Source organism: Pyrus communis, chromosome 17 (assembly GCF_041283825.1).
Source record: "Pyrus communis isolate YQ-2024b chromosome 17, ASM4128382v1, whole genome shotgun sequence".
NCBI classification, from domain to species: domain Eukaryota; kingdom Viridiplantae; phylum Streptophyta; class Magnoliopsida; order Rosales; family Rosaceae; genus Pyrus; species Pyrus communis.
In genome coordinates, this window is record NC_142581.1 from 12,161,762 (window position 1) to 12,173,953 (window position 12,192).

Sequence of the window (12,192 nt, forward strand, 5' to 3'; positions counted from 1 at the left end):
AAAAAAATCGAACCGAAATTGTCAAACCGAATCGAACCGAATCTGACCAGTTCGGTTTCGGTTTTTGAGGCTCGGAAACTGAACCGAACCGAACCGATATATATATATATATATATATATAATTTTTTTGAATATTTATAAATAGTTTAGTCATACAATCATAACAAAACAGAACCTATTGCCAAGTTGGTTTCAATGAAACTTTACAAGCTAGAGGCATGGGCATGCCTCTAGGATTTATGAGGTTATTTTTAATTTTTTAATCTTTTTAACAAAACCCTTAAGCCTTAACAAATAACAACCCTGTAACTAAAGCCGCCGGTGTAAGTTGTTGTAACCCTAACCCTTAAGCCTCTTCTCTCTCATTCCCTACTTCCCTTCCCTGCCTTCAGTTCTTCTTCTTCAGAGTTCTTTCATGAACCCTAGGCCTAGGGGCCTAAACCCAGTAGTAACCCTCTCACAGTCTCGCGCAGCCTGAGGCCCTGAGCCTCATCTCTCTCTCTCGCTCTGTCTCTCTCAATCTCTCAGGCGACTCGCGACGGCGCGACCCTTTTCACTCTCAATCTCTCACACCTTGCCCTCGTCGTCAGTCACTCTCTCTCATCTCGCCGTCAGATTTTTCTTGCCGTTTTCAAGTCTCGACAGTCGACAGCAAAAGGTTAGCCTCCTCTCTCTCTCTCTCTCTCTCTCTCGGTCTTCAAGACTTCAACTTCAATCACTCTCTGTATCTCTCAAACTCTCTGTCTCTCTCAGTCTTGAATCCCAGGCGACATCGAGTTCGCGACCGGCGGACCTTTCTCACTCTCAAATTGTCTCTGTCTCTCACACGGTTCATCTTTGGGATGCTTGGAGTGAGTCATTGCTCTTTCAAGTTTTTATTTTTTCGTTTTTTAGGTACAAAGATGGGAATTTGATGTTATCTTTATGTGGGTGTTTCAGGTGGAAAATGTGCACAGCTAGCAGAACTTAGTGGGGAGAACATTAACATCACCTATAAACCTGATGGGACGCACATCGCCGTTGGTAATAGGGTAAGTTGAGTTGTTCCAAACCTCGTTCCCCGGGTTTTGTGCAGTTTCTGGTTCAGTAACTTCATTCTGTAGAATTCTGAGTGGTGGGTATCAGTAGCTAATAGCTATTTATTGCCGTTCTTAAGCTGTATTCTTGCCCGTTGTTCAAATGTAGGATGATGAACTAACAATTTTGGATGTTCGGAAGTTTAAGCCAATTCACAAGCGAAAGTTCAATTATGAGGTAATTATCCCCTATTTCACATTTCGTGTATGATGCTTAGTTATATCGTCTCATCAGCATGAGACTTTTAAAAAAAAACTATGATGCTTAATGGTGCTTAATCTTGAGAAGTCATTCAATTTCTGTATGATCTTCATATGTAACGTTAGACATTGACCTTAAGAGCTTATGGTTGTAGAACACAAATCACAAGATCGATTTCTCCACACATTTGATGTTAATCATATCTCCTCTATTTTCATGGTGGTGTTGAAGTCGTTAAATTTATGAAATTCAGAAATTGTCAATCCAAATTCTTTCTTTTTCATTGAACATTGGTGCTTTTTAATTTTTTCAAAAAATTTGACTTTACTATTCTGTATCCACATGATTATGTTTTCAATGATTTTTTGCTAGTAGAGCCACTAAGTAGTATGACTGATTCATAGTTGTGAAAACATGTGTAACTTATCTGTATACCATTTATGTGATCCTTCCGCCTATTGCTTCATCCTAGTACAAGGGATACCCCCTAATCCTGTTTATAGCATCTTCCTTTGCACCTCAAATACTTATTGGACAGTCTTCTAAGTTTCCAGGTTAATGAAATTGCTTGGAGCACAACAAGTGAAATTTTCTTCTTGACGACTGGAAACGGTGAGAAAAACTGTCTTTAAGTAATCTCTTTTCTTTCTATATGTTGGAACTTGGAATGGATATTTTATTATATATTCTTTTACTCAGGTACGGTTGAAGTACTAGCATACCCATCTCTTAAACCAGTCGACACTCTCATGGCTCATACAGCTGGGTGTTATTGCATTGCCATTGACCCACTTGGAAGGTTTGCTACAAAGATGTATTATCTTTTAAATTATTTAAGAGAGAAAAACGCTTTTTGATGTCATCTGGGCTATTAACTTGCTATATTAGTTGGTGCTGCCTATTGAACTCCACCATCTTCGATCCAATCACTATAAAAAGGGTTATATGCTCAATTTATTTAATTATATTTAATTTTTTTTCCAAAATATTCTCGTGACGCTGTCACAGGAAGACCTGCTTGCCTTGTACTCTTTCTAATGCTCTTTGTACCTTGACAGATATTTTGCTGTAGGGAGTGTTGATTCCTTGGTGAGCTTGTGGGATATCTCAGAGATGCTCTGTGTGAAAACATTTCCAAAACTTGAGTAAGTTCAACCATGTATATTCCTGTACAGTTCAATTATATTTCTGCTAACTCTACAGTTATTGGATGACTAGTTTGGCAGGTAGACTTTAATCATAAGTGCTATAAAAAGATATTGATTCATGTCCTCAAGTGCTATAAAAAGATATTGATTCATGTCCTCAAGATATTGAAATTTGGAATGTTTATTTTAGTCTTTTAGATGTGGAATACTTGAATTTTGCTGTTTATTTTAAGTTTGGACTTTTGGAAGATTTAAACTTTGATGTTTATTTAACTTTGGACTTTGGAACACTTGATTATAATTAAACTTTGAATTGAATGTTTATTTTCATTGTCTTTGAGTTGAGACTATGATTATATTAGAAATTTGGAATGTTTATTTTGAGTCTTGACGATTATGTTGAAATAGGACTTATTACAAAATGGATGCAAGTTGTTTTCATATACTTTTTTTAAGCTACTTGGGGAAAAAAGCAAAAAAAAAAAAACCGAACCGGCCCGAAACCGAACTGAGAAAACCGAACCGAACACAAACCGATAGAAAACCGAACTGAACAGTAATTTCGGTTCGGTTTCCGGTTTTCGCAAAAAACCGAACCGAACGGAACCGAACCCACCCCTAGTCCGGATCTCCGGATCCCTAGGATTTGGTGGGAAAGATCCGGATGGGATCTCTTCCCGCCTATTTTTCTTTTAGAGCACTTTCAGTGCAATCTCCACCCCTAAACTCAATCTCCCACCCCTAAACTGAATAGCTTAGGTAATTCGTATTAAAATATTAGTTTTTATTTTATTTTATAACATAATAAAAGATAACTTCAATTTCGGATAACAATAAAAGATTGGTTGGAAGTATTTGAAAATATTGAAATGTAGTGTAAGTGGTCTTGTTAGGTATTTATAGAAAAAAATTATGATTTTTATATTTTAATTAGTTTTTATTTTATTTTATAATTTTTAGTAATTTCTATAATTTTTTAGTAATTTAAATTGTGTCAAACGTCAGCCTTACGTCACATAAGTAGGGAGCTGGATTAGGTAATTATTGTCTGACTTCTCCATTGGGCTTGCCTTAAGTCCAATTGTTCAAGTGAGATGCGGAAGGAAGAAAGTGGATTAAGTTGCCTATCCCATACTATCAACTTGAACCAAAATTGAACCAAATTAACAATTAAAATCAGTCTAACTTGGATCCAATTTGCTTTGAATGTAGTATAAACTATTAATCGCATATTGTTGAGATCCATTTTCTGTATTTGCTTGTTACTGTTGCAAATAGGAACCATTAATTATTCATGTTATGCTTTCCTAACTGACATCATGTGTATATGTTTTTTTTCACAAATGATAATATTTACACTGAGAGTTGGGAGTGGAATAAGCCTTAAAATAGACCAGTCAAAATAATGTGAATTAAATACGTGAAGTCGAATTTAAGACCTATCGCTTACAAATGAAGATATATATCACTAAGAGGGGTGTAGTCAATTTGAATTTAAGAGGATTTTGATGTATTTTTTTAGGTGACTAATTTTAAAGGATTTTAATAGACTCTACAATTCTTTATGGATTTTGACAGATTTGTATTATAGATTTCTATGGATTTGTATGGATTCTTTCTTGGATTTCCTAAGATTTTAAAACAAATTGAGAATCACACGCAAAGCCGTAGGATCATTTTTAATGAAATTCCTGTGATTGGGATTAACCTCTCCAACTCTCTACAATTGAAAACCTAACTATTTTTCTTTTCTTTCTGGTCATTGCCCCTTCTCTTCAAAGCTGAGACGGTCATCGGGGATCGTCAACAATGTCATCGAGAATTCATTTATGTTGTTCATGGTGTCAATGCCAAGATTTGTTCATTTATTCCAAGATTTGTTCATTAGTTCCTCTAGTTGAGTCTGATCTTCTCCTATTTGTTTTACCATTAATGATTCATTTGTTGTTTTTGCAGCATTTGGGATGGCATGAAAATTTGGCATTGCGTCATCCGGGTGAAGCATTCACTGCTGTGAACTGATTTTATTTTTAATCCCCTCTATTCGTTGACAATTCCTCCGGCAGTTCATTTTTTTTTTCTGCTTCAAGAACAATGTAGTTTGCTGCACTGGAATCCATAAAGATAGGGAGCACCAGTTTGCTGCTGCATTCGAAGTTGTAAGCCGCCCGAAGTTTACAAGGGCAATGGTATAGTGTACACTGATGAAAAGCTTGAAAATGAGGAGAGGGTTAGACCAAAGTGGATCACTATTGGTTGAGCATGGGAGAAATGGATTCGAGGGAGATGGGAGGCAGAGTGATGGCCGAGAAGTAAGGAATGAGGAGAGAGGGCTAGAGCTTGAAATGAAATCCTATGGGGTAAAATAGGATTCTTTCTTGTCTTGGTTATATATTTTTGTGCCCATAAATTCAATAAAATTCACAACTTAATGAAATATTGGCAAATCTTTGATTTTTTGAATACACCTAGATTTATAATCACTCTAAAAATATTCATTAAAATCTCAATTGACTACCCATGAATTTGGATGTATTTTTAAAATCCTATGAAATCCTAATTTGACTACACTACGATTTCAAAGTCTTTTAAAATCATCTTTTAAAATCTTGATTCACTACACTATTCTAAAGTCTATTAAAATCCTATCAAATCGTAACTTGACTACACCCCCTAAATTATAGTTTTAAGTGGCACATCATGCTTGTATTTTAAGGACTGAGATTCTCTCCCCTCTTATTCATCCTCCTGTCTAACGCTTTTTTATTTGAACGCTCAAGATTTTATCATGTCAAGATGGTTGAATCCCTCTTGTGTCGCCTTCTCTATAGAGATAGAAAGAAAAGAAAGCGAGAGATGGGGGACTGTATATATCTGTAAGCAATGGCGGACATGGATGACTCCACTGCAAGCCCGTAGAAGAGGAGAAATATCAAACCCTCAGATCCGCCTTGGCAGCCAAGTCCAAAAATGCTTCATGGCCGATCCCTTTCCTCCTCCCTCCTCTTGTTGTTGAAGCAATGAACTCAACAGTGTCGCCAATGGCGGATCTAGGATTTTAGACTCGGGGGTCCCAACAATAAAGATAAAAAAAAATTATAGTGAAACATGTCCTCTCCACGGAACTATTGATCTCCCATTTTGTTGCAAAGTAGACACTCAATGATATTCATAGCAAAAAATGTCCTCTCCATTGTTGCTTGCACATCCATAGAGGCAACAAGCCTCTCCATTGCACCCAATGGCAGATGCAGGATTTTAAGATTAGGTGGTCTCAATATAAAAGTTCAAAAAAATATTAGACGAAAATATAAATTACAAAAACTAAATTTGTCCATAACGAAGTTTCATACTAAAAAATGTGTCATTATAGATTTATTGCAAACTAGAACGAAAATATTCAGAATATAATTGAAATTATCTAAAATTGGAATTGAACTACTTAGTTTGTGAAGACGGGGGAGGAGACTGGGGTTGTGCTAGTGGGTGGGGAGGCGACTGGAGAATGGGATTAGCCAATTATGAGTTAGATATGGAATTAGAAAAGTTCTGACTCTGTTTGAAAGTTGAACTATTTTGTTTAGTAAAAAATTGCAAAAACTATATATTAAAGAACGTTGTATCGACGCACCATTTTACTTAGAAGCTTTTTTCAAACCATACATCAAACACACCGTTTTCTCAAGTCATTTGAATAAAAAGTAGTCTTCTTTCTTCTTTCTGGTCTGCAGAATACCAGAACACTCTGCAGCTCCGCTCCCCTTCTCCTCCACCATATATGCCCAGACTTGGGTGATCCTTGGAGGTCCTCACAGAAATTTATCCCGGCTTCCGGTGGTACTAGGACCACCTAGGCCCCTTAACAGTTTCGTCCCTCTGCACCTGCCCAAATTATTAGAGGGTCCCGAAGGTCGATCACAAATGTTTCTTCGAGCTTTCGAAGGGTCGAGGGACCCCCCGGGTCCCCATATAGATCTGTCACTCGGCATCGCCTTATACAAAAAAAAGAGCTCGAAACTCACCCAAAAAAAATTTAAAAATTAAAGAGAGATTAGAATCGTAGGGAAGAAGAGCACGCATATGAGAGTGGCTTTTTTGGAAAGCTTTGTTTCAGAGCTTCTGTCGGAGGCAATTGCAGAGAGAGAGAGGGGGACTGCAGGCTGCGGCAGGGCGGAGACGCCTTCTTGAGGTCCACGAACACCGTCGTTCGGGTTTAATGAAGTATAAGGATTATTGTTCCGCGTGGCATAATCTTCAGCACCGAATCAACATGGAAATGTTTTGAACGGCTAGGAATGAAAGGAGGTCCACTCCTGCTATATTGACTAACCCAATTTGGATGATTGAGAAAGTGGGCTTTGTGCCAACCCAACGGCTAGTTTTGTAAAATCACCCAACGGCTAGATGTTGCAGACCACACCACCCGACAGATTACCGTGTGAGTTAAAGACCAAATTATAACCCCATGATTCTGGACTTGTGCTCATTCCTCATCAACAACCAAAAGGGCTTCGGAGCATAATCATTTTCACATGAGAATGAATTATATGAAATGAGCTCACCAGTATCGTAGTGTCTTTTCAATAAAATAATGGAATCCGTAAGGATTTTAAGATATAACATTATATTATTATATTCAAACGTCACGTGGTGGTAAACATGTTTCATGTTTGATCTCTATTGAAGTTTTTCTATCCCTTTTTTTTTTCCCTTTTACCCCTTATTCTCGACTTTCAATACTTTCACGCATTCTCGAAACCTAGTCTTTTTCCCATCTGGCATGAAATTAAATCAATCAGAATTGAGTATTATAACTTCTTTCCGGTGACAATCCAAATCTTGCACATCACGTTTGCTTGGAAGCAAAACTCACATTGTGAGATGGTTTCATGAGTTTGCAGTTGTTGGCAATATAAGGTATATGTATCTCCCTTTTTCTTCCCCCTCCTTTTTTTTTTTTTTTTTTTTTTTTTTTTTTTTTTTTTCAGTTAACAATAGACACAACAGTTAACAAAAAGGGAAGAGGCAATACCTTATCAAACAAAAAGAAGAAAAACTACTCCTTACTTACACATCATCTTCTTATTATATTTACTACAAACTATTCAAAAGACACGTGAGCCATGTGAAATGTGGCTATGAACCAAGTTACGTTACCACTAACACTTGAAGACAATTATAGTAATTTGTAATTGTATTGTTATATTTTTGCAGGTATTTTGAGGGACAAAACTTATTTTGTCTCCTTAACAAGGGTATATTTCTTATTATTAATGAAAGTCTTTTGTATAGTCGAGTTTTATCCATAACAATTTTATTTGGGTGTTGTAATTGTCACTCTAAAAAAATCATTGTGCACTCCTAACAATTATATTTTTCTTACAAAATCAAGGAAGTTTGAACCTTGAAGTGCACAATGAGTTTTTAAAATGTCAATAACAATATCCTTTTATTTATGTCCAAACCTAAAATTAGGAGGCTTTTTAATAGGTTGTGTAGCTTATAGTTACAGTCCACTCGAGAAAAAAATTATTGCTCTATCTTTGCATGCAGTGTCATCATTCCACATGTTATATAATATAGAATTAATATGTCTCACTTTTAAAAATATTAATAAAAAGAAATATACATGTTATAATTTGAGTAAAATAATAACATTACATGACGATGTTTTAGACACATTTAAAATTTACTTCCTATGATGGTCACCCTTTATTTTTGACGATGATAAAGAACTTTACAACTTTGACTGTTCGAGTCAACTTTAGACCAAAATACTCGTAATTTCCTTTGTGACAGCCCGTTCCGAAAATTTTAAAACGTACGCGTGAAAAGACGATTTTGCCCCTAGTGTGAATTTTCGTTGTGTGGTTGTTTTTTAGTTTGGTGTGGCTAGTTGTGGACCACACACATTTCCACACACTCACCCTCACCATTTTCTGCCCTGCACCCCCTGTCCCGAGCCCTCTCTCTCCCATTTTCCCCCTCCATGTGTACGGACACACTCCAAAACCCATGTAATCTTCACAGATCGAAGAAACAAAGTGCATATCCATGCTCGTGAGGTCCGTAGAAGTTCAGCCATACCCATTTCAGGTAAGGATACCTTCGTTTTCACGTCGAACTCGTGATGCCCGATTTTTGGCACTATTCATGCACACGTAAATTCTTATGTTTTTGGGAATTTCAAGCTAGTAGGAAGCTTGGTGAGGTCCTTAGGAGGCCCGGGGTGGTTCGTTTGAAGGTTTTGGACGTCGGGATCGTGAGGTTCGAGGTTGGCCGGAGTTGGGGGTACTTTCCCAGCGAGATTTCGTGGATTTTAGCACTTGAAAGTGGTATGATTTTGTTCCTCTCGTTGTAAGCTTCATTTTGGTACCAATTTTGTGAAATTTGGTTAAAAAACGAAGAAGATAGGACGATTTGAAGTTTTTCCCGATTTTTCGGCGCCGGCTACGGCGCCGGAGCCTCGCCGGAGAAGACGACGGAATATTCCGTCAGTTTGGACGGAATATTCCTAACGCCGTTGACGGAATCCATTAAAGTTAACGGAATATTCCTGACGGCGTTAACTGACGCCATCAGCGTGCCAGACACGTGCTTGCGCGTGGCTGGCGCGTGGGGGCGCGTGCGGCGGTGAAATTTTTTTCTAAAAATATGGGGATGTTCCTAAGGTTGAGTAGATCACATTGGTGTATTCATACACCCCATTTGAGCATTGTATGAGAAGTTATTTCTTAAGGTTGGTTATGTACTTTAAAATTAACGTTTTTATAGTTGTTTCGCATATAGGTGATACCTATCCCGAGGACGAGCGTGGTCACTCGAGGCAAGGGGGTTACGACCCTTCCACATACCAGTGAGTGGGCTTTTGGTTTTCCGTATATACCTATATACTTATACTTTTCCCATAAATTGATTTAAAACGTTTATTCGTTAATATGCCATGCATTATATTGCCGTTTGTTATGCATTGTTAGTTGCATATATATATATATATATATATATATATGTTGGGTGTTGTGGACGCATAGGTAAGTGCCAGGTGAGTTGTGATTTATGTTTACATTCAGTAGTGATTTGAGATGCATAGAGAGCTCATAACTTGCACCCCCGGTGTTAGTGCTTCCGCCCAGAGTTGGGCACAGTCCTTCACGTGATGTTCACCTCTTGCACCACACGCTCAGTTTGGATCCAAGTTAGGTGCACAGTCCTGTCGTACAGACCACTTTAGGTGGTTCCGACTCGTAGGTGACCCGCGATTATTCGCCCAGCCTTCACGTGATCGTAGCACTTGAGCGTACTTATATTTAGGGCTGGAAAAAAAATCCCAAAAATCCCAAACCAAACCGAAAAAATCCCGATCCCAAACCAAAAAAATCCCAAACCAAAATTCCCGAAATTTTCGGTATGTCATCCCGAACCAAACCGAAATTTTCGGTATGGGATTCGGTATTGCATCTCCATTTTTTCGGTATTCCCATACCGAATTGAAATAAATATTATATATATATATATATATTATTTTTTCATTATAAGAAAATTATTTCAACCGTTCATTGTTTTAGATTTAATCTGTGCCGTTCATTTGTTTTTAGGTTAGATCCCCATTTCAATTTTCACTTCCGTTCGATTTCCATACTTCCAGTAGCCTTCCTTCACGGCTTCACCAGAATCACCCATTTCAATTTGTCTGTGAGCTTGAAGTTGAGTGCGGATAGAGGTAGTCCTTCAAGGAGTGGAGTGTTTATGTTGCAGGAGTGCCTCTGATTTTGAATGACAGTGACTCTGTGGTTCAGTACTACGTCCCTTACCTGTCCGGCATTCAAATATATGGCCGCTCTGCGAAATTGGCAACTAAGACAAGGTATACATTTTACTCCATACTTTTGGCTTAATTCGATTTATCATTTGTTTTGTAGTTTAGAAGAATTTCGATATAGTTCTAGTTGGTTATAGTCAAATGCATGCATTGTTTGTATTTTCTTTCATGATAGTGAATCAGTGATAAGTGTACCGTTATCTCTCTGCAAAATGATTTTTGTCCTGCATTTACTCAGAGGTAAATCCAAAACTGAATTTGAGAATTTGTTGTTGTTCTTGATTGTATGGTGCATGCATTTATGGTAAACGGGTTTCATGGATTACTATGTTTGTTTACTCCTTGCATCAGAATATATACTTTTAACGGAATCAGTGTATACTGACTATTGCCCGTTGCTTACTTTAGTTTACATATTTGCTTTTTGTCAAAACATGAATGGTTTATTTCATTCATTTATGTTATTCAAAGATTGATGGTCGTTTATTGATAGGTAACCAGATGAGGACAGTGATAGTGACTTCAGGGATTCTAGCAGTGATGGTAGCTGTGATTACGAAACTGATAGGCTAAAATATTTGAGTGAGCAGCGGAATCACCAAATTCTGACTAGTGAAATTCCTCGTAGGATAGAAAGATTATCTTTGAGAGACCCGCATTTACCACCCCATGAAGACTGTTCCAGTGATGAGGGCGAATCTATAAATTCTCAAGGTTCCTTACTGTTTGAGTATTTTGAACAGGACTTTCGTTATTGCCGTGAGCCTTTAGTTGACAAGGTTATAATTTCATTTCTCTCTAGCATCAATAGTGATATATCTTGCTATTTATGACCTCCCTTTTTTCGGATGTTGTTATGAACTTCCCTTTCTACAGATACTCCATTTTCCTGAGCTAAAGACACTAAGAAGCTGTGATCTACTGTCATCCAGCTGGATATCTGTTGCATGGTACTATAGATCACTGTTTTCGTTTACTCGTTGTACACTGTCGTGTGACTAATTGGTTTTGGTATGACCTTTTCAGGTATCCAATTTATAGGATTCCAACAGGACCAACTCTAAGGGATCTTGATGCGTGCTTTCTAACATACCATTCACTTTTTACACCCATGAGAGGTACTTTTTAACTCTTTTAGTTTTGCTTAGGATGAAAGTTTGTTCCCTGACATTTGGTCTGCATAATTGATACTCTTGAGATGACATGTTATTTCATTTTGATGTTTTAGTCTGATTTTATAAATTGTAATCATACATCATAAATGAGATACCACGTTGTTTCGTTTGGTGCTTTGGTCTAATAATATATCTTTTATTCATATAGCTTAATGAAATAACAAACCATAAACCATATATTAGTTTAACTGCTTATGTAGTTAGATAGTTTTGTATGCTTATTTGAAGACCAAATATAGATAATATCTATGTTACTGCGACACCCATTGCGAAGGAATATGAGATAAAGACCGGTAATATGTATACTATTTATATCCAAAAAATATCTCTAAACAGTACTCATTATAAAGAGTCTTTGAACAAATTAATGTTAATCTTCTCGTAGCGAACTGCTTATTTGATGAATTATGGATGGCTAGACGATATTCAATTTGATTGATTATTTGTTATTAAATGATACATGAAAGTATTGAATAGGCAGATTTCTTTTGATTTCTGTTATATATTTTGAGTTATTTTTCTCACAACCATATATTTTCTATGTTGAATGCTCAAATTTTTGAACCATTTATTTTATTTATTGATTAGAATTTGGATATATGCTGAACTGTGGTTGTGATATATTAATGTGCATTGTTATTTTATTTGTTAGGATGGACGGGTCTAGTAGCCAATCTAGTACACCTATGGTCTCGGTATTAGGAAAACGAAAACAAACCCAACCTAGTGGTACCCTTCAACTAGGCACTCCCTCACCTCAAGATTATTTGCA

At 37.0% G+C, this 12,192-nt stretch overlaps 1 protein-coding gene and 1 pseudogene across 2 annotated transcripts; both read left to right on the plus strand.

Annotated features, from left to right (window-relative positions):
• Window positions 1-452: 452 nt before the first annotated feature.
• LOC137716469 (THO complex subunit 3-like) lies at window positions 453-2,756 on the plus strand (the record flags this gene model as incomplete). The annotated part of the gene is made up of 7 exons (XM_088688482.1): window positions 453-658; window positions 754-851; window positions 940-1,031; window positions 1,186-1,254; window positions 1,833-1,890; window positions 1,978-2,077; window positions 2,337-2,756. Coding segments are annotated over 7 exons (714 nt in total), but the record flags the coding sequence as incomplete, so codon positions are not given.
• A 1,889-nt stretch (window positions 2,757-4,645) lies between these two features.
• On the plus strand, window positions 4,646-11,442 carry LOC148689480 (uncharacterized; annotated as a pseudogene). The gene is made up of 5 exons (XR_015958130.1): window positions 4,646-4,786; window positions 10,151-10,290; window positions 10,739-11,024; window positions 11,122-11,195; window positions 11,272-11,442. The product of XR_015958130.1 is annotated as an uncharacterized LOC148689480 (transcript).
• Window positions 11,443-12,192: the final 750 nt, after the last annotated feature.